The sequence below is a fragment of the Microtus pennsylvanicus genome, chromosome 18, assembly GCF_037038515.1.
Source record: "Microtus pennsylvanicus isolate mMicPen1 chromosome 18, mMicPen1.hap1, whole genome shotgun sequence".
NCBI classification, from domain to species: domain Eukaryota; kingdom Metazoa; phylum Chordata; class Mammalia; order Rodentia; family Cricetidae; genus Microtus; species Microtus pennsylvanicus.
The window spans coordinates 7674432-7693761 of NC_134596.1; the positions used below are offsets into that span (position 1 = coordinate 7674432).

The 19330-nt window shown below is 48.4% G+C and overlaps 1 protein-coding gene across 14 annotated transcripts in view; it reads right to left on the minus strand.

The window, feature by feature from the left end:
* Nav2 (neuron navigator 2) overlaps positions 1–19330 on the minus strand; it is a 615193-nt gene that overhangs the window by 123667 nt on the left and 472196 nt on the right. For 12 of the 14 annotated variants that reach the window (XR_012908349.1, XM_075953182.1, XM_075953180.1 and 9 more), the window contains 3 exons: positions 16339–16451; positions 13322–13430; positions 11311–11700 (listed from right to left, as the gene is read on the minus strand). Coding sequence is in view for 13 of the 14 variants with exons in the window: in XM_075953182.1 (XP_075809297.1) it covers positions 11311–11700; positions 13322–13430; positions 16339–16451 (612 nt within the window). In the remaining variant the exon portion in view is untranslated. The remainder of the gene's footprint in view (positions 1–11310; positions 11701–13321; positions 13431–16338; positions 16452–19330) is intronic. The other 2 variants (XM_075953176.1, XM_075953173.1) reach the window with 1 other exon arrangement.

Here is a 19330-nt window from a genome sequence, read left to right on the forward strand (position 1 = left end):
ATGGCCGGTATGTGAGCAGTAAGCCTATAGGGGGTCTCAGTAGCCAGAGTTCAATGTGCCACTGAACCCTTTATCCTGTGATACAGCTCAGATGTGAGAGTGCTTGCTTGGCACAGACAAGGTCCTGAGTTCTACCTCAAGTGCCATGAAAACTGGGCGTATTGACATAGGCCTGTAATCTTGGCACCAGCAAGGTGGGAACAGGAGGAAGAGAAGCCCATGGTGATTCTCGGCTATGTGGTGAGTTTCTGGCCAGTTTGGGCTGCATGAGACCATTTGAAAATGAACAAAATCTCTAGTCCCCTCACGGCCAGATCAGCCCCAAGGGCAGGAGAGAGGCCTGTCTGATTTTTGTGTTTATTTAAACAGGCATGGGTTAATTTTTTCTTTTTAGGAGAATCACCTTTTAGGTCTCTCCAGATTCTCTAGTGTGGCCTGGCCTTTCCAAAAGACTTTTGTTCAGAAATCAACACCCAGATCTGTTACCATGACAGCAGACTGCAGTGACTCCTGCAGGGAGGAGAGCATCCTGCATCCAGAGTTGGAAGATCTTCCTTTGAAGGAGTCCCCCTGTACACAAAGCTCCAGACTTAGAAACTCTCAGGAGTGGGAGTCCCAAGCAGCCCCACCCACAACCTGGTACATTCTTCTACACTTTAACCACAGGGCACCCCAGTGTTTTGGGCAGTGGATAAACGCAAGCCTAAATTCCATGTGGTTGGAGCATGGTTCTTGGGAACCCACTACTCACTGAATGCCTTCTGCACTCTGCATACCTAGTTTCTGCTGTAGATGCTATGCTCCAGGCTTGGGGCTCTGTGTCATCAGACATCTCCCAAGCAAACCTCAGCCTTGGTCTGAATTCCTTCTAATGCGGCACCAGGACAAAGCAAATCTTAGACACTACCCAACAAGCAAGCACTCAAATACCCGTCTTACTCGTTGTTTCTCTACCAATCCAAGGAAGGGCAGGCTTTGGAGAGGGGAGCACTAGAAGCATCTAGGCGGGGACAGCACTGGAAGAGGCAAGGCCGGCATCTCAGCTGCTGAGGCCTCAAGCTTGGTTAATTGGCTGTAATGCTTAGCAGCTCTTTGATATGGGACAAGACACTTCTCCACTCAGTTCTCACGTCTCTGGGATGGGGATAATGACACACTGTCAGATGCTAGACAGGGCGCCTTGCCTTGTCTTCCCAGGGCCTCCAATGCAGGCTAACCCTCAAGGACCACCCACACTTAGCTGGTGCATGGTCACACCCTTAAAGAAAACTGACTATTCACTATACCTCCCCCAGTGGCCTTCAATTGTCACTAGCTCATCGGTCAGGGGTAGGGGCTCATGGGCCTTCTCCATCCCCCAGGCTGGAATGTCCACTGGCTTAGGCTTGGGTAGGTCTTATGCAGGGAACCACAGCTGATGTGTGTTCATGAGCACAGCTGTCCTTTGATGTCTAGAAAACACTGGTTTGCCTGGGTCCCCCCGTCCTCTGTCTCCTACAATCTTTCCACCTTCTCTTCTGCAATGACTCCTGTACCTTGGGGAGGGGGTGTGATAGAGATGTCCCGTGTATGTCTGAGCATCCCACAGGTATTTATTCTACGCATGTTGATCAGTTGAATACTTCCTGTTCTTAAAGTTCTTAGCAGCCCAGTGCTCTGAGCCCCACCCTTCTGAACACCCTAGTTAGCTAACTCTACTTTCCCTGGGGTATCATAATCTTCTTCCTCAAGTGAGAAGTCACACTGGAGAAGACCTGGGCGCACAGGGTTTGAACTTAGCTTCAGGGAATGCGTGGTTCTAGCTATTGCTACCCATGTGAACCAGCCAAGTATCTTAACCTTTCTAAGATTCAGTCTCCTTAAAGGCAAAGAGGGAGCCAAGTAGTAGTGGCTCATGTCTTTAATCCCAGCAACGGAAGGCAGAGGTAGACAGATCTCTGTGAGTTCAAGGCCAGGCTGGTCTATAGGGCAAGTTTCAGGATAGCAAGGCTACACAGAGAAACGCTGTCTTAAAATAACCAAACCAACCAACCAACCAACCAACCAACCAACCAACCAACCAACCAAAACAACAGCAATAAAAATGGTAACTAGGGAATGAAACTGGTCTCCATCTCAAAGAACTGGCTGGCCAGTGGAAGAATAGGTGAGACAGTCCTTACATATACCTGGAATACCACAAACACCCCCCAACCTGTGACCAGAGGCAAGTAGATATGTGTGTGTTCATGGTGAGTCGACTCTACAGCTTTCCTCTCCTCCACAGAGGCAACACCGCATCTGCTCTTCTCTAGGTTCTGATGACTTCAGTTGCCCCCACTCTTTAAACTTCCCTGCTCAAATATATGAAATGCCCAGTTGCAGAAGAGATGACCAGCTGGTTACAGACACAGCTCTGGGAAGAGAGACCCAGACTCCCCTGGTCCCATTCACCCAAATCAAGGAGGAGATATGGCTATGATTTACAGCTATAAGCTATGATTTACAGCTATAAGGACATGAAGGTCCCTCCTTAGACAAGCGTATCATTTCACATTTGAGTCTCAGAAGGCGTCAGTCACCAGAGGTATTCTGGCCAGTGTGTCTGTCTGCCACTAGCTCAGGAATAAGATGAAGAAACAAACCCACTGCTTCTTGTGAGACTTTTTGGGACACTGGGTCCTGGAGAGGGGTACAATGCTTCCTCTGAGGCACCCAAAGACTCTCTCATCCATGGTCCCACTCCCTACAGGATGTTCTCGCTTTGACATCTTGCCATGTTGTTTTCTGTTTGTGGGATACAGGTGAGTTATCTCCCATCTCAGACAACTCATTTTCATGATTCCACATAAGGCCTGTGACAGACTGGGGTGGCTAATTATATGTGTCAACTTGGCTAGGCTGTGATACCCAGAAATCCAGCCAGAGACTAGTCTAGATGCCATGATGAGAATTCACATTTAACCCAGATGATGAGAGAGAGAGAGAGAGAGAGAGAGAGAGAGAGAGAGAGAGAGAGAGAGAGAGAAGAGCTCATCTAAGAAGCTGTAGATTTTAAAACAGGCAGATCCTGAGGAGGGAATCATGGATGGTCCCAGGACTTGAGCCCTGGACTGCCTTGGAGGCTTTGGACTTGTATATCTCCATGACATCATGGTTAATTCCCTAAAGTCAACTAACATCCTCCAATCCCTGGGGGTCCTGTTTGGTCCTGGGCTCAGAAGCAGCATGGCCACATCTTTGAAAATGTGGACCCAGAAGCAAAGAGATACAACAGCTACCTGGCCCTTAACACATGGAAAATGGGCTGAGAAAGTGAAGCAGTTTCCTAAGCAAAGACTGGCAGGTCCTGTGACTCCCACTGGGAAATATCTGCAGCACAGCAAGATGGGAGGTTGCTCACAAGGAAACTTTGGCTATCTTATCTTGATCAAGGCCTAGGCACACTCAGTCTCAGCCTCCTGTTGAGTCTTCCAGCATGGGCTTACTGTCTCAGGGCCAAGACACTCCCAATCCATCCAGATGCTTTTCCTCATATTCATCTCCACTCCAATCTGGTATTCTCCAACCTTGCCACCATAAATCTGTCAGAGCCATTCTAACTGCTGGCTGGGCAGATGCAATCGGGAAGGGATTTGCAACGCCACTGGCTCACTTTTAAGATAAAAGCTAACATGAGCTGGGTTTTCTAGAAGAGGGCGTCACAAAGGCTTAGCGAGAAACAATGTGGAGCTGTGGTTCTCTCTTCAACATAGGCTCGTCTGCAAAGCATGGGGCAGAGAGAAGAGGGCTCTGCCAAGCATTGCTTTCCATCAGAGGATGCAGAGGGGTGGCAGAGGATACAGCATACAGGAAGGCAGTAAGGACACACTGCAACACTTCCCCAAAGGGAAAGAAGCAGCAGAGGGGTGACCATTTTTCCATGTCTTCCAGGGCTTTCAAATGTTTTAGGGCCTTTAGGAACAGTACCATGTGGCTGGAGAGATGGCTCAGTGCTTAAGAGCATCAGCTGCTCTTCCAGAGAAGCCAGGTTCAATTCCCAGCATCCACATGGCAGCTCACAACTGTCTGTAACTCTAGTTCTGGGGCATCTGACACCTTCACACCAATGCACATAAAATAAAAGGCTAAGTAAATAATTTTAAAAGAGAACAAAACCATATAAAAATCTGAATTTTGGAGCTGAATTTTGACAATGCATCCAAGGGTACAGAGTCAGATTCCCTGCATGTAGAAACGCCCCTTCCCCCTTCCGAGTGTGAGTTCGTGGGCTACAGGTTTACACTAGAGAGTAGCCTCAAGGATCCAGTTTCAGTATAAAAAAGAATATCGAGTGATCCACCCTGCAAAATTCACACCCCAGGGCATACCAGGGGCTGGGACGGAGATGCCTGCTAAACACTTGCCAGCCACACAGGAGAACGCCCGTCAAACTCCGCAACTATGGGGTTCAGAGAACCTGAAGGTTGGTGAACACAAAGAGGTGCCAGGAAAGAGACCCCCCTCTCTTCCCATGATGGTCAGTCTTCCTAATTTCTCCAGTCAGTCTAGTGGCTGGCTGGCAGGATCTTACAAGCTGGGGTCCTTTCTAGATCAGATTCCTGCCACACCCTCTTGGAGATGGCCTGAAGCAGGGCCTTGCAGGATAGCTTTCCCACAGTTCACTTATCTCGGCTCCAGGAATCACACACACACAGACTTCTTCCTCTCCTATCCGTCTGCCTACAACAAAAGCCTGCAAGTCGCTTGAGGCCAGTCCTAAAAAGGCAGTGGGAGGAGAGGCCAGGTAAGAAAGAGCCTTTCATGCTATGAACCAGACTTGCCACCTGCCGGCTGCCTGGTGAGACACCTCACACAACAGTCCTCGACATTCAATGGAGGATGGACAAGTGCCCTTGCCCACTGGGCAAATGGCCTGCTGCATTCTGTGCTGTTGCTCTTTCCTGCACAAGTGACAGAACAGGGGAAGCTAAGAAACCACAAGAACAGGTGGCTGGGGCCTCATGCTCAAAGGGACTTTGACTTCAGACACACACTCATCCAGGGTAAGAGGCTGGTCTTCCATCCCCCACCTCAAAGGGTTTCTTTGTGTAGTCCTGGTAAGCCTGAAACTCTCTTTGTAAACTAGGATGGCCTTGAACTCAGAGAGAGAGATTCAGAAGCCTCTGGCTGGAATTAAAGGTGTGTGCTGGAATTAGAGGTGTGTGCCATCACTGCGTGCCTGATCATTTGTCGTAGTCATCATCATCTTCCTCCTATTCCTCCTCCTCCTTTTGGTTTTTTTTTTGAGATGGGGGTTTCCTCTGTGTAACAGCCCTATCTATCCTGGAGCTATCTCTTGCAGATCAGGCTGGCCTCGAACTCACAGAGAACCGACTCCCTCTGCTTTCTGAGTGCTGGGATTAAAGGCGTGCGCCATCACCGTCCAGCCTGGCTGGTCTGTTCTTAAGGCCAACTGAAGCATTCATTCATTTCATGAACCGCTTACTATGGGACTGCCACTGTGTCCAACAATGAAGAGGTGTGAGGATCCCTTCCACACACAGGTATGTGCATACACATCACAAGCACTCATGTACAGGCACGTGCAGAGTAACATACAGCTCTGCCACTCCTGTCTCAGGCACTTCCGATCTCAAATGACCTCAGAGAACGATGTCACCACCTTGAGGTTTGAGGACCTGGCAGCCATGGAGGGAGGGAAAGCCAAGCAGACACACATCACCTGAATAGACTGAACACCTGTGCTGGTACCAGGAGGCAGGACCCTAGGGAAGGGAGGTAATTTAGTCTCCCCGAAGTCTTACAAACAGAGCTTCAAGTTGGGACTGGCATCTTTCTAAGGAGGGGAAACACAGGGTTTTCCTCCTTTGCCTGCTAAGACATGGCCACCATCTTTACACCAGAAAGAGAAGCCTCACTGGAATCTAGTCTTCACACCTTCGAGCCTCTGGAACTGTAAACAATATAGCGCCACTATTTAAAACTCAAGTCACTTTTTATGACATCATTCTGGGCTGACTGAGGCACATCCTGAAGGACTGAGAGAGCAAGCCAGGGTCCTTCATTTCCGAGAACTGTGTCTCCCAGGAGAGACCTGCACCCCTCTTTTGATGGAGTATTGCCTGCCACTGAATACGGGAACTCAGGCCATGCAGATGTCAGTGCTGCAGACCACACGGCTGGAATCCTTGTTTTCTCTCCCACGCTGGCCACCAGCAGCTGAGAAGCAACCTCGTGGCCTTGGCTGCACCACTCAAAAGCAGTGGGGCCGCAGCAATATTCCTATTGGCCACTAGATGACACCACAGGCCAAGCTGCCTTTCTCTGAGTGGTCAGAGTGACCAGGACCACTGGGTTTTCAGTTGGTGAGGATGAATTTCCACAAGCCCAAGGTCCTGCCAGGGTGGGTACCACAAACAGACTAAATGCCTACTATGCCCAAGTCTTTGGACTTAGGAAAGTAATAGGCAATGTCCGTCCTCCTTTGACACGCTCCTACAGAGAAAACAGGCTTATCTATGCATGCATACGCACATGTATGCATCTATGCACATGTGTACTTGAGTTCCGCTGACTCTTGGCCTGGTGCCAAGCACCATCTCTAATTTTCAATATTAAGACTTTGTTCCCGTCCATTTGGTAGAGCAACGGTTAACCCTCAGGTGTCTCCTGTTCTTAACCCCTATTATGTGACACCAGCCAGACCTCAGACAGCTCATATGAGAAAGGCTAACCTGGTTGTTTAAGGATGAGCCAAGGCCAACAGAAGCAGACCCTAGCTAGGGGAGCATGTCTATGGGGTGGTGTTCTTCAGCACAATCAGACAGGCGTACTTGGGGAAGGAGCTGCAAGGAGAAGAGCCATGTCCCATGCACAGAGCTGCAAGGAGAAGTGGCATGTCCCATGCACAGAGCTGCAAGGAGAAGTGGCATGTCCCATGCACAGAGCTGCAAGGAGAAGTGGCATGTCCCATGCACAGAGCTGCAAGGAGAAGAGCCATGTCCCATGCACAGAGCTTCAAGGAGAAGTGGCATGTCCCATGCACAGAGCTGCAAGGAGAAGTGGCGTGTCCCATGCACAGAGCTGCAAGGAGAAGTGGCATGTCCCATGCACAGAGCTGCAAGGAGAAGTGGCGTGTCCCATGCACAGAGCTGCAAGGAGAAGTGGCGTGTCCCATGCACAGAGCTGCAAGGAGAAGGGGCATGTCCCAAGCACAGAGCTGCAAGGAGAAGTGGCATGTCCCAAGCACAGAGCACTTCAGACATAAGACTCAGCTTTTGTTGAAGGCACACACGGCACAGCCAGAGGCAGGAAAGCGCAGAGGGGGCCAAAGCTGCGTAAGGCACGGGAGATGGATAGGTCAACCTCCGAGGGTCTTCTATGGCCATCTTTTTTTTTCTCAGGAAGGGATGTATATTTATACCTCAGAAGATTATACAACCCAGTGCTGCCTTTGAAAGGAAAAAAAAAAATTCCTTCCAAACATATGGATGCTAAGTCTGCCCTTATAATTTTATTCTGTGCCACATGGCACCCTGAAGTTTTAGGATCTGAGCACAGGACTGACTCGGGACACCCAGACTTGCTCAGAGACACCTTCGTCTGTCACTTTAGCTTCTTCTCTATTAGAAAGAACACGAGCTATACAACTATACCAACTATACCAAGCCAGGGCCCTGCATCGTAGAAAACACGGCCACAGGGTTTCAGAAACTAGATCTTACCTCCACAGCAGGTTTCTGAATGCATCTGCTGCCAACTTCTGTAAACATTTTCCCCAATGAGCTTCTGACCTAATAAAGACTGCTCAGCCACTGAGACTATGTTTGCCCTAAATCAAATAAACAGCTGGATACGAGCTGGTCGATGTGTTGTTTCCAAGTACCCCGATGTTCCAGGCCAATAGGGCACCTAGATCCTGGTAGAAATGTTGTGTCTTTGTTAGTTAAGCGCGTCTGTAACAGGATACAACCTCAACAGGAGGGCTAACTGAAGGTTAACATGTGCATCTGGAAACTGAGGAGTTTGGGGTATTTGGATAGCATGCTCAACATCACAGGGCTCACAAGAGACTGGGTGGGGCTGAAACTCTAGGTGGAGTGTCTCATTCATTCACTGTCTACTCCATCAGCTGTCTCAAAGAATGCGTTGTTGAGCAGATTCTGGGAAAAGTGACCAATCCTTATACTCACAGCTGACAGTCTATGTAAAGAAAAAGAAGTGGGTTAGAAAGACATCAAGTGGCTTGCCTTGCACTAGGCATATAAAATCAGTCAGAGCGGAACCCTCCATCTGTGTTTTCACGGATGGAGACGGGCTTAGCAAGGGTTCTAGAATATTCCAGGCAGAAAGAGCATTAAGTAATGACCAGGCTTCCTACAGTAGAAAGCATTCTGAATGAGCAGAGTTCTTGGGTTCCAGCCACAGGGGTGTGCTAACACTTACACGTTGTCCACACTCGCTCAAAACCCTAGCGCATGCGGGAGGAACAAGCTCTGCAGAGCAGAAGGGCATCTTCAAACATCTACAAACATCTGTGCTTTTCAGGGAGCTAGGAAAGAGGATTTCTCCCAGGGACAGGCGAAGCTTCCCTGGAGTGTGTACATGTCTCCACCGTGTGGACACTCATAACACTGTATTAGACTCAATCCACTCCCCAGCAAGAGCAATGAAGGAGTCTTTCATCACAGGATACAGAAATCTCAGAGGAACCAGCACATGGGCTCAGATATCAAGATGAAATGAATGATGACCAGGTCAGCTGTGCCAGAAGCCCAAATCTCCTAAACCATAGGAAAAGATTCAACTGTGCACACTTCTGCTTTATTACTGCACACATTACTGTTTCCAGTGTTTGTGGGATGCTAGAAACACACAATGCTGCTGACTGGGCCTGACTGATGCAGACCATTTATCAGCTATTCTGGATGGGAGAAAATGGTTAAGACCGTAAGAACTTAGTAGCTCTTGTTTTTGGAGGTTTTACCACCTAAAATGGTCCTAACTTCAGCACAAATCCAAACACCTCTATGCTTATGCTTTAAAATGTTTTTATTGAAGATTTTTTCTTCTTAAATAGCTTTTATTGTGTGTGTATGTGTGTGCACACACACACCTGTACACACAACAATGTCCAGTGTCCTGTGCTCTCTTTCCCTCTCTCTCTCTCTGACACATGGTCTCTTACTGAGGTGAAGATAGGGCAGTAGATAGTAAGCCTCCGTGACTCTCTTTCCTTTTACTCCCTCATAGTGCCAAGTTAAATTCCATAAAGTCATGCCTAGCTTTTTATGTGGATGCTGGGATTTGAACTCAGGTCCTCCAGCAATTGCCCTAACCCACTCAACTAACCTACCCAGCTCTACACCTGTGCCAATGTGTAGTTGAGGCTGGAGAGATAGCTCAGTGGCTAAAGGCACTGGCTGCTCTTAAAGAAGACTTGAGTTTGATTCTCAGCACCCTCTGTGGTTAGCTCACAACCATCTGTAACTGAGGGTCCAATGGAACTTTGAGTTTCAGGGGTGTCCAATATCCTCCTCTGACCTTTGCAGGCACCAAGCACACAGACGGATACACAGACAAAATGGCACACGGTAATAATAGGAAGAAGATGAGCTGCACCATTTCAGCACAGCCAAGAGGGGCTGGCAAGATGGTGTAGCACAGTAGATACAGTCAATAATCTCTGGAACTACTTTCTCTTTTTTTCCAATAATATATTCTTTTCTAAAAACTATTTATTTATTGTGTACATAGTGTTCAGCCTCCATGTATGCCTGCAAATCAGAAGAGGGCACCAGATCTCATTACAGGTGATTGTGGGCCACCATGTGGTTGCTGGGGATTGAACTCAGGACCTCTGGAAGAGCAGTCAGTGCTCTTAACCTCTGAGCCATCTCTCCAGCCCCAATAATATATTCTTAATTATGCGTCTGAGCGTGAGTATGTATAAGCAAGTGGAGCAAGTGGAGGTACCCACCGAGGATGACAGGTAGGATTCCTTGGAGCTGGACATACAGGTGGTTTGTAAGCTACTTGACATGGGTGCTGGGAATTGAACTTAGCTCCTCTGGAAGAACAGAGCATGCTCTTAACTAGTGAGCCGTCTCTCTAGCCCAGGGCTCTCTTAATAGGTACCGGATCACTTGTAAGTTATCTCACCTTCCCATTCCAGTTTCCTTGTCTATCAGCCCAGGACGGTGACACTGTTTACCCTTAAGGATTCTGTAAGGATGGAGCAAGGTAACACATACAAGTACCAACTCAGTACACCACCTGGTGGGGGCTCCAGCCATTACTAATGATACAGAGACACCACCGGTTCTCCATCCCCATTCTATGGAGCATGAATATGGCTGCTAGCCCTGACTTTTCTTATCTATAATTTTCATTGCTAGGACACTAAGGGTGGGAATGGTCTCACAAAACTTCAAAGCGCATCTCAGGCAGGCAAGATAAAGAGATGTAAGTGACAGTTACGACATACCTGAAAGTGTGGCTACAGATGAGCCTCCCCTGCCCCACCCCACGGCCCCCAACTCCCTCTCATACACCAGGTACACTCCACTGCTTAGGAAAGACTATCAGACACATTGCGGTGGTGAGTCTTCAACTCGTAGAGGAGTAGCAGAGAAAGAGCTCCTGTTTCTCCCTTTAGTTACCCACCTATACGTTCACCCAATCAGAAGGACCCGTGAGCTCAGATGCACACTGTTCTAGGGACTCAGAGAGCACAGCAGGAAGGGGAGGGAGACATTAATTTATCAACGCACGCTCAGGACGACTTTGAATAGTAGTAAGCTTTGAAAGGAGCCCACCAGGGCACACAGATGCGGTGAGGCTGCAGGACAAGGAACCTTTCCAAATGGAAAGGCCAGCAGGAGTAAGCCCGGCAGAGAGCAAGGAGACGGGATGGCAGTCGACACAGTGCAAAGGCGGTGGGGCTGGAGGGAGGTAGTGGAAATGGAGGATGGAGGGGGAGGCGCAGCAGAGGAGAGCCATGAGGGAGGAGGAGGGGAGATGCATGAGCTCTGTGAGGGAGGGAGCAATCAGGCCCACCAGCCCAGGGAGGCTAAGTCACCAGCCGGGCAGTGTCCATGGCAAGGCTGGTGTAAAGGGTACAGGGAGCAGTCATTTACATAGTGAAATTTTGTGGGTCCCCAGCTGAGTCTGTCTACCTTTCCTTTAAATCACAGCCCAGTAGTGTCCCCATCACACCACGGAGCCTCTGGCAGCAGCAGATGAGGCAGCCAGCACCAGTTCTAGAGACCGCTTAGTAAAGAAAGGCAAAGAGATGTGAGGGCCAGGCCTTCCCACCTGTTCACTTACCCGCTAGTGATGTCATCACTCCGGATGTTCTTGCTCAGGACATCCCCATCACTCATGTAGCCAGGGGCATCCATGCTGATGCCTTCCAGGTCCACCTCATCGCCTCCCTTGTCCGAGACGTCCACGTGGCAGATGCTGCTGCCCCTGGAAGCCAGCTGCCTTCTCAGAGGGGCAGAGTAGACATAGCGGCCGGCCTCTGCGCTGATGAAGCGGCTGGCATTGGCTCGAGGTGGGTACCCGTTGCCCATTGAGGGGGCATCGCCTGCCTGGAGCCGAGGGCTGGACTGGCCGAGTCTCCAGGACAGAGGAGTGGGCCTTCCTGTCAAGCTGAGGATGCTGCGGCCACTTATCTCCGTGGTGACATTGGTGTCAAATGTAGTTTCTAATGTACTGAAAACATAAAACCAACCGGGGTCAGACTCCAATGTGCCCTGCAGGCTAGGTGGTTTTTAAATATTCATAATTGTAAAAACAAACAAACAAAAAAAAGAACTTCTCATTTACAAAGCGGGATGAAACAGCAGGTACCAGGTACCACCTGGTATGATTCCTTTATTAAGAAGGAGAAAGAGAAGCTGTGTATCTACCTATACATTCTGAAGAACCTACTGGGAAATGTGCTCTAAGGGCCTCCCCACTGACCCTGTAATTAAACACAGACTGCAAAGCCTTATTCTGCTGGAAGACCAGAATCTTCTCTCCAGTTCAGGAAAGGAAACAGAACATGCTAAACTTGTGAAGAAGGGATGGAGTACCCTCTGGTCCATTGGTTGTAGCATGCTCCGCCATGCTTCAAGGGTTGGCTAGAACAGCCTGCCCTGAACTACTAAGGCCACATTTCACATCCCTGCCCCTCCCTAGATAACATCCTAGAGTCAGTGTTGGTGACTAGGTGGGAAGTGGGATGACAGATTCATGCTCAATCAAGTCACTGGACCCAAGTTCAGGATCCAAGTTCTTCAGATACCTACAAGGTTAGGTATCTTTCAAGTTCACATTTTGAACAGCCGGTTGGATGCCAGTGGCTACTTTTGTCCCATCCCCTGTCCCCAATCCTAAAACTGACCTCATTTTTGACATCTTGGACCTTTGAGTTTGACTGAAGTCAGAACCTACAGATTCTTAATGGTGAGTTTGACAGTTTAGACTGTCAACTTGACAGAATCTAGCCTCACATGGAAGACAAGCCTCTGGGCATGCCTGTGAGGGTCAGGTGAGGAGGGAAGACCGACCCTGAATGTGGGTGACCTCTTTCTATGAGTTGGTGTCCAAGGCTGAATCAGAAGAGGAAAGCAGAGCTGAGCACCGGAATATCCATCTGTCTCCGCTTCCTGACGGTGGACCAGCTGCCTCACCTTCCACAAGGAATCGCTTCCTCTTAAACCAAAACCCAAACAAACCACTTTCTTCCTCGAGTCACTTCAGCCATGAGAAGAGTAACTGATACAGTGGGGAAGTCCCCCATTTCCTCTGAAATTGGAGAAGCCATGAGAACCCATGAGGGCTCAGTGGGGTAGCTGGGACTCTTTGATTTTCAAAGCCAAACACAAACTGTAAGACTTCATTCAGCCAAGATCCTGGCAGCACCGGCTCTGCATCCTCCTCAACGGTCTTGCAGAACAAGGGAAACAACCCGAGATTCCTTCCAACAAAGCCATAGTTTAAACAGAGCGGTGTTGGATAAACACTCCCTCTTGCCTTTCATACACGTGCATGACTAACACCATCACGTGTGCCAGGAGACCTGGGAGGAATTCAGGCCACACAGGTCAAACACAGTTCACCTGTTCCTTCCAACAGCTTGAATGATGCAAGTCAAAGAAAGTGTGAATGGAGCCGGGGGCAATTTCCTCTGGGCAGTGCCCTTAGAAACCTTCGGCAGGGTCGGTATCTGTATATTAACTTCTACCCCCTTCATTTCTCTTCCGCTCTCAACCAAACCAATTGTGGGGAGCCCGGTATGCAGGAGAGAAGCAGAGGGAGAGAGCAAAGCAATTCACGCTGCCCATACCTGTGTGTAACCTGAGTTCCCCGTAAACTGGACATCGTCTCTTCTAAATTCTGTCGTAGGTCCGCGATGTTCTTTACTGTCCGCAGCCGCCGAGCCTCGGGATCTTCTACTGGAGGAGCAAGGGTTAAGATCAGTCTGACGTCACTAGATCATGAGGCTCATTTATTCATATGTTGTTTTCCCAAGACAGGGTTTCAGGGTTTCTCTGTGTAGCCATGGCTGGCCTGAAACTTGCTTTGTAGATTAGGCTGGCCTTAAACACAGAGATCTGTCTGCCTCTGCCTCCTGAGTGCTGGGATTAAAGGCATGCACCAGCATGCCTGGCTACAAGATGAGATTTTTTTTAAAGATTTATTTATTTATTTTCAAGACAGGGTTTCTCTGTGTAGCCCTGGCTGTTCTGGAACTCACTATATAGCCCAGGTTGGCCTCGAACTCACAGAGATCTGCCTGCTTCTGCCTCCGGAGTGCTGGGATTAAAGGCGTGTACCACCACTGCTTGGCTATACAAGATATTTACTAGAGCAAAAAAAAAAAGTCTAGACTGGAAGTATAGCTCTTTTTAATTTTCTACCCCCTTTAATCCAGAGAAATTCGGGAGACATTTTTCTCTTATTTGAACTGTGCTCAAACTTGAATTTACCAGCCAAATCTTTAAAGTATGTGTGTTTGCACACGCTAGTGTATAGGTAAGAAACTTTGAATTCTGGATGTCTCAGCAGTACAGTGTACCAGCTACTCTAGCAGAGGACATGAGCTGTTTCCAGCACTTACATGGCAGCTTACAGCCTGTAACTCCAGTTCCAGAAGATCCAGCGCCCTCTTCTGGACACCACAGGCACCAGGCACACACATGGTGCACAGACACACACACAGGCAAAACATAGATCTTCAAATATATTTAAAAAGATAATCATGGGGGGCTAAAGAGATGGCTCAGTGGTTAAGAGCATTGCCTGCTCTTCCAAAGGTACTGAGTTCAATTCCCGGCAACCACATGGTGGCTCACAACCATCTGTAATGAGGTCTGGTGCCCTCTTCTGGCCTACAGACAGAATATTGTATACATAATAAATAAAATGAATATTTAAAAAAAAAGATAATCATGGTTTATATGTAGGCTGGAGGAGGAGCTGATGGATAGGACACACCCAAAATCAATTCTAAATCTATTTCTGATTTTCTTTTTTATCTCCATACTGTAGCATCATGGCTGGGGTGGATAGATCAGTGATAAAGTGCTTGTTGTACAAGTGTAAAGACCAGAGTTTAGACCCCCACAAACTCACATAATAGTCAAGCCTATAATCCCAGCACTTGAGAGCCAGGGGCAGAGGACACCAGGCAAGCTGGCTAGCTCGAGCAATGGGAGACCCTGTCTCCACAAATAATGGAGAAAGATCAAGGGAGGTGCCTGACATCCACGTCAGGCCCCCACAAACGTGCCCCTGCACACGCCTGTGCCCACACACGTACGTGCACCTCACACATGCATGCACACAAATACAACAACATCAACAAATTACCATGAAATGATTCTTATGACAACTAGATGCTTTGTTCTGTGTGTACTTAGGACGCATGTGTGTACACATTTGTGTGTCTAGGTGTAGGTGCATATGCACATGTGTGCGCATGTGTGTTCATGTCAGATGCTGTGCTACGTGTTTTCCTCAATTGCTCTCCTCCTCACTTTTTTGAAGCAGGGTCTCTCACTGAACCTTCAGCTCACTGGTTCAGCTAGACTCTCTGACCGGTGAATCCCAGGGGTCTGCAAGTCTCCATCTTTCCAGCACTAGGACCACAAGTGTGTGCTGCCATGCCCAGCTTTTAAAATGGGTGCTGGGGATTTGAACTCAGGTCCTCATGCTCGTGCAGCAAGTGCTTTTATTCACTGAGTCATTTCCCCAGTCCCTGAAATGACATAGCCTTTACTTATTTATTTATTTTTATTTTCGAGACAGGGTTTCTCTGTAGCTTCTTAGCCTGTCCTGGAGTTCTCTCTGTAGACCAGTGTGGCCTCAAACTCATGAAGATCTGCCTGTCTCTGCTCTCCTGAGTGCTGGGATTAAAGGCATGCACCACCACTGCCCGGCTGGATAATATGTTTTATAGACAGCATAATACCTTACAATCATTGTCTTGACAAGGTATATAGTTTAGAAATTTTTTTTTGTTTTGTCCTTGGAAAAGACATAAGTTGCTATCTATTTGTTAATTGAATGTATGAGTATTTTGCTTGCATGTACTTCTGTGTATTACATGTCTGCTGGGGCTCCAGAGGCTGAGGAGGGCCGTGGACCCTCGGAAACCAGAATTACAGATGGTCGCGAGTCACCAGATGGGTGCTGGGAATTGAATGCAGAGCCTCTGTAGCAGCAGTAAGTGCTCTTAACTGCCACGCCATCCCCTCCAGCTCCACATATTGCAATCTTTTCGGTTAACGGCAAAGGATGAAACGATATTTTGAATTTGGGCTTCCATAAAACTAAAAGAAAATCTAATATTTTAGAGTTCTAAATTTTGTTGAGAAGCAACTGCAGACGAAGGACAAACAGGGTGACTCAAAGTTGAGCATTAAAGCAGTCCAGGGTCCAAACAAGAGATGTCCTGACAAGTTAGAGATTTAGTGACAGTTCTGGGGAAGACGGAAGAGGCTGTGCAAGAGGAAAGGAAGGAAAGGGAAGACGTAAATTGGTGACACAAGGGAGCAATACTGCTCAGCACGGGGGCTGGAGAGATGGCTCAGAGGTTAAGAGCATTGCCTGCTCTTCCAAAGGTCCTGAGTTCAATTCCCAGCAACCACATGGTGGCTCTCAACCATCTGTGATGAGGTCTGGTGCCCTCTTCTGGCCTTCAAGCATACACACAGACAGAATATTGTATACATAATAAATCAATAAACATTTAAAAAAAAATACTGCTCAGCGCCAGCGCCATGACATTAACCTGCCTAGCAGGTGCCTGCATGAGAGGCAGCCCCACCAACAGCCACACAACCCGGGGCTCATACTCACCAGTGAGTTCCTCCAGAGCAGGCTGTCCACTCTTGGTGTAGTGGCTGGGCTCCATGCTCACCCCCGCTGAGCTGGACTCGGCCGTGACATTCCCCTCGGTGTCCGTCTGGGACCTTTCCATACAAATCAGAGCAGACACCGTCATCAGGAGTGGAAACCATCACATCTGCACTGCTTGCCATGGCCTGCCAGGCTAGCAGCTGTGGGACAGAATGGGCCAGCAGACTGACGCTAAATAATTCAACAGCCACACGTGGAGAGAGCGACTGAACTCAGAAAGATGAAACACGCAAAGCCCAAAAGGAGGGTCTGCGATTTCTGGACGGGAACTGATTTCCCAAGTCAGCCTCGAGATCCAACCAGACACACGGCTGGGTGGTTTGGACATTAAACTCAGGTCAAAAGGCCACAGGTAAGGGGCCACAGCACCAGCAAGCAAAGCCTAAAGATGACGCCACTGACAGTCCCCTCGCCCCACGATCCGCCTGACATGGCTCTCTCTGTAATGGGGGGTGTGAAGCGGATCAGGAGTGGGTGCCAAGCGGCTGTGTCTGCCCTCCAGGTTTCTGATTCACAGCTTAGATGCTCTGACATGAAAGGTCTCATTGATCATTATTTCAACACTTGACTGAAATATGTACTTTCCCAACCCTTCTCCCATGCCCTTATTTGTCGAGCAAACTGAACCAATGTTTGGTTTGCAAGGGAGGTTTCTGGCCACAACTGTCTTGTCGCAGACCTGTGACATTAGTTTATTGGCATCTAGGGCTGGATTGATCCAGCTGCTTTTCACTGCTAAAGGGTTGCATAGTAATTAAAAAAAAATTAGCTCTCTTTCTCTCTCTCTCTCTAAGGGGGACTTTCTACATAGTCCTGGTTGTCTACTCACTATATAGACCAAGCTGACCTAGAACTCATAGAGATCCGCCCATCTCTACCACTAGAGTGCAGAGATTAAAGGCGTGTGGTACCACACCTGGTAATCAACTTAAAGTTTGTGAGATTTTGGAGCTGGAGAGATAGCTCAGCAGTTAAGAGTACATACTGCTCTGGCAGAGGACCCCAGTTCAATTTCCTACACCCACAATGCGTAGCTCACAATTGCCTCTAACTCCAGATCCAGGGGCATCTAAGGCCTCTGGCCTTCACAGGCACCCGGAATCGCATGCCCATCTTCCCCCACACATATGCATATTTAAAAAATAATAAGAATGACTTTAAAATTGGGGTGATTTCACACAAGAAACCAGCTGGATTTCTCCTTTCATCCTGTGGAAGGAAAGATCTGGAGCTACTGAGCCCAGTCTTGTAGGGCGCCACCTACTGGCACCCAGCAGTGGCTGCGCCCTCTAGAGGAGCAGGATACTTGTGTGTGTTGCTACTGCCCTGTTCTTCTGAACTCAGGCGCATTCTGCATTGCGCTTGCTGTCATCCGACACAATGCCAACAAACCCTGCCTGGAACAGCTGGGCTTAGGCTTGAGACATTGTCGATTGGGAACTGCAATTCTCTTACTGTACATGTAAAGATTTCTGTTTTAAAAAATGTTTTATAGATTTATTTTACATGCATGACATGTATGAGTGCTTTTCCTGCATGTATGTATGAGCACTATATATGTGCAGTGCTCACAGAGGCCAGAAAAAGCATCAAATGCCCTAGAACTGAAGTTATAGATAGCTGTAAACCACCATGTGGGTGCTGGGGACCAAACCCAGGTTCTCTCTGCATGAGTGGCCAGTGCTCTTAGCTGAAACATTGCTGCAGCACCAAGAATCCTTGACTTAGAGAGCAGGACAATGTAGGTCTCTGTGGTTAGAAGGATTTGTCTTTTGTTTATTGGTTGTTGTTGTTGTTGTTGTTGTTTTTGAGACAGAAATGCTCCCTGGCTGTCCTAGAACTCACTCTGTACACCAGGCTGACCTTGAACTCGCTGAGATCCTCCTGCCTCTGCCTCTGGAGTGCTGGGATTACAGGCATGCATCACCACCACCAGGCCAGGCTTGGTTTTAAACACAGGTTCCTTTAATTACCAGCTCTGTGATTTGGAACAAATTTCCTAGTCTAACCCTCAATTACCTGTGTGTAGAATTGGGATTTTAAAAGCAAGCTAGTTCACAAAGCTGGGATGACTCAGGAGACTAGGTTCCAGAAGACCGTTAGCTGGGTCTCTGCACACACATGGTTCACAAGCAATCGCTAGCTGTCACTGTAGCCAGTGCCCAAGACCACAATGGGTAACACAGGGTAGGGTGCAGGTCTAGTTCCTATCCAGGACTCTTCCCAGTTCTTCACAGGCTCCTTCAAAGAGGACTCCAGCATCTGGGAGTTTCCCTTCTTCCTGCTCCTCTCACATTAGTCATGAGAAACCGTTCCCCCCATAGGAAAGCTTGAAATAATAATAATAATAATTAAGAAGACAGGCATTTGCTTTATAGTCTGCCAAAGAACTCAGTCAAAACAGACAGAGCCACACTGATGGGGATCAAACACTCACACATTTTAATTTGACTAGTCCAAAAGTTGTCGAGTAGCCTGAGCGGGCTTCACCTCGATGCTGAATGATGCTAGGATTGTAACAATCTCACGGGGAGCTGTTCCATCAGCTGTCCCACGCTCCAGAGAGCAATTCCTGAGAAGCCGTGCAGGCAGCCGCACCACGACTCCACTGAAAAAAGGCCTGGTGCTCTTCCCAGCACCATTAGCTGAGCTGACAACTCGACTAAATAATATAGAACTGGCTGCCAATCAAAAGAGATGGCGATGATGCTCACGCAAGGGGGAAGAGGGCGGAGGAGAGTGAGCGTGGGAGCCTGGCATCATCCCCTGACTACACGGATGCTGGCTAGCTTTCTCCTGACATCTCTAGAGGCTGGAAGTATGAGCTCACAGGACCACACTTCAGGTAGGGAGAGAGGGAAGCTCTTTGGGAAGCCACACAAATATAAGAAGTTGAAAGAATGGGTGAGAATGCACACACCTGGGCTTTACG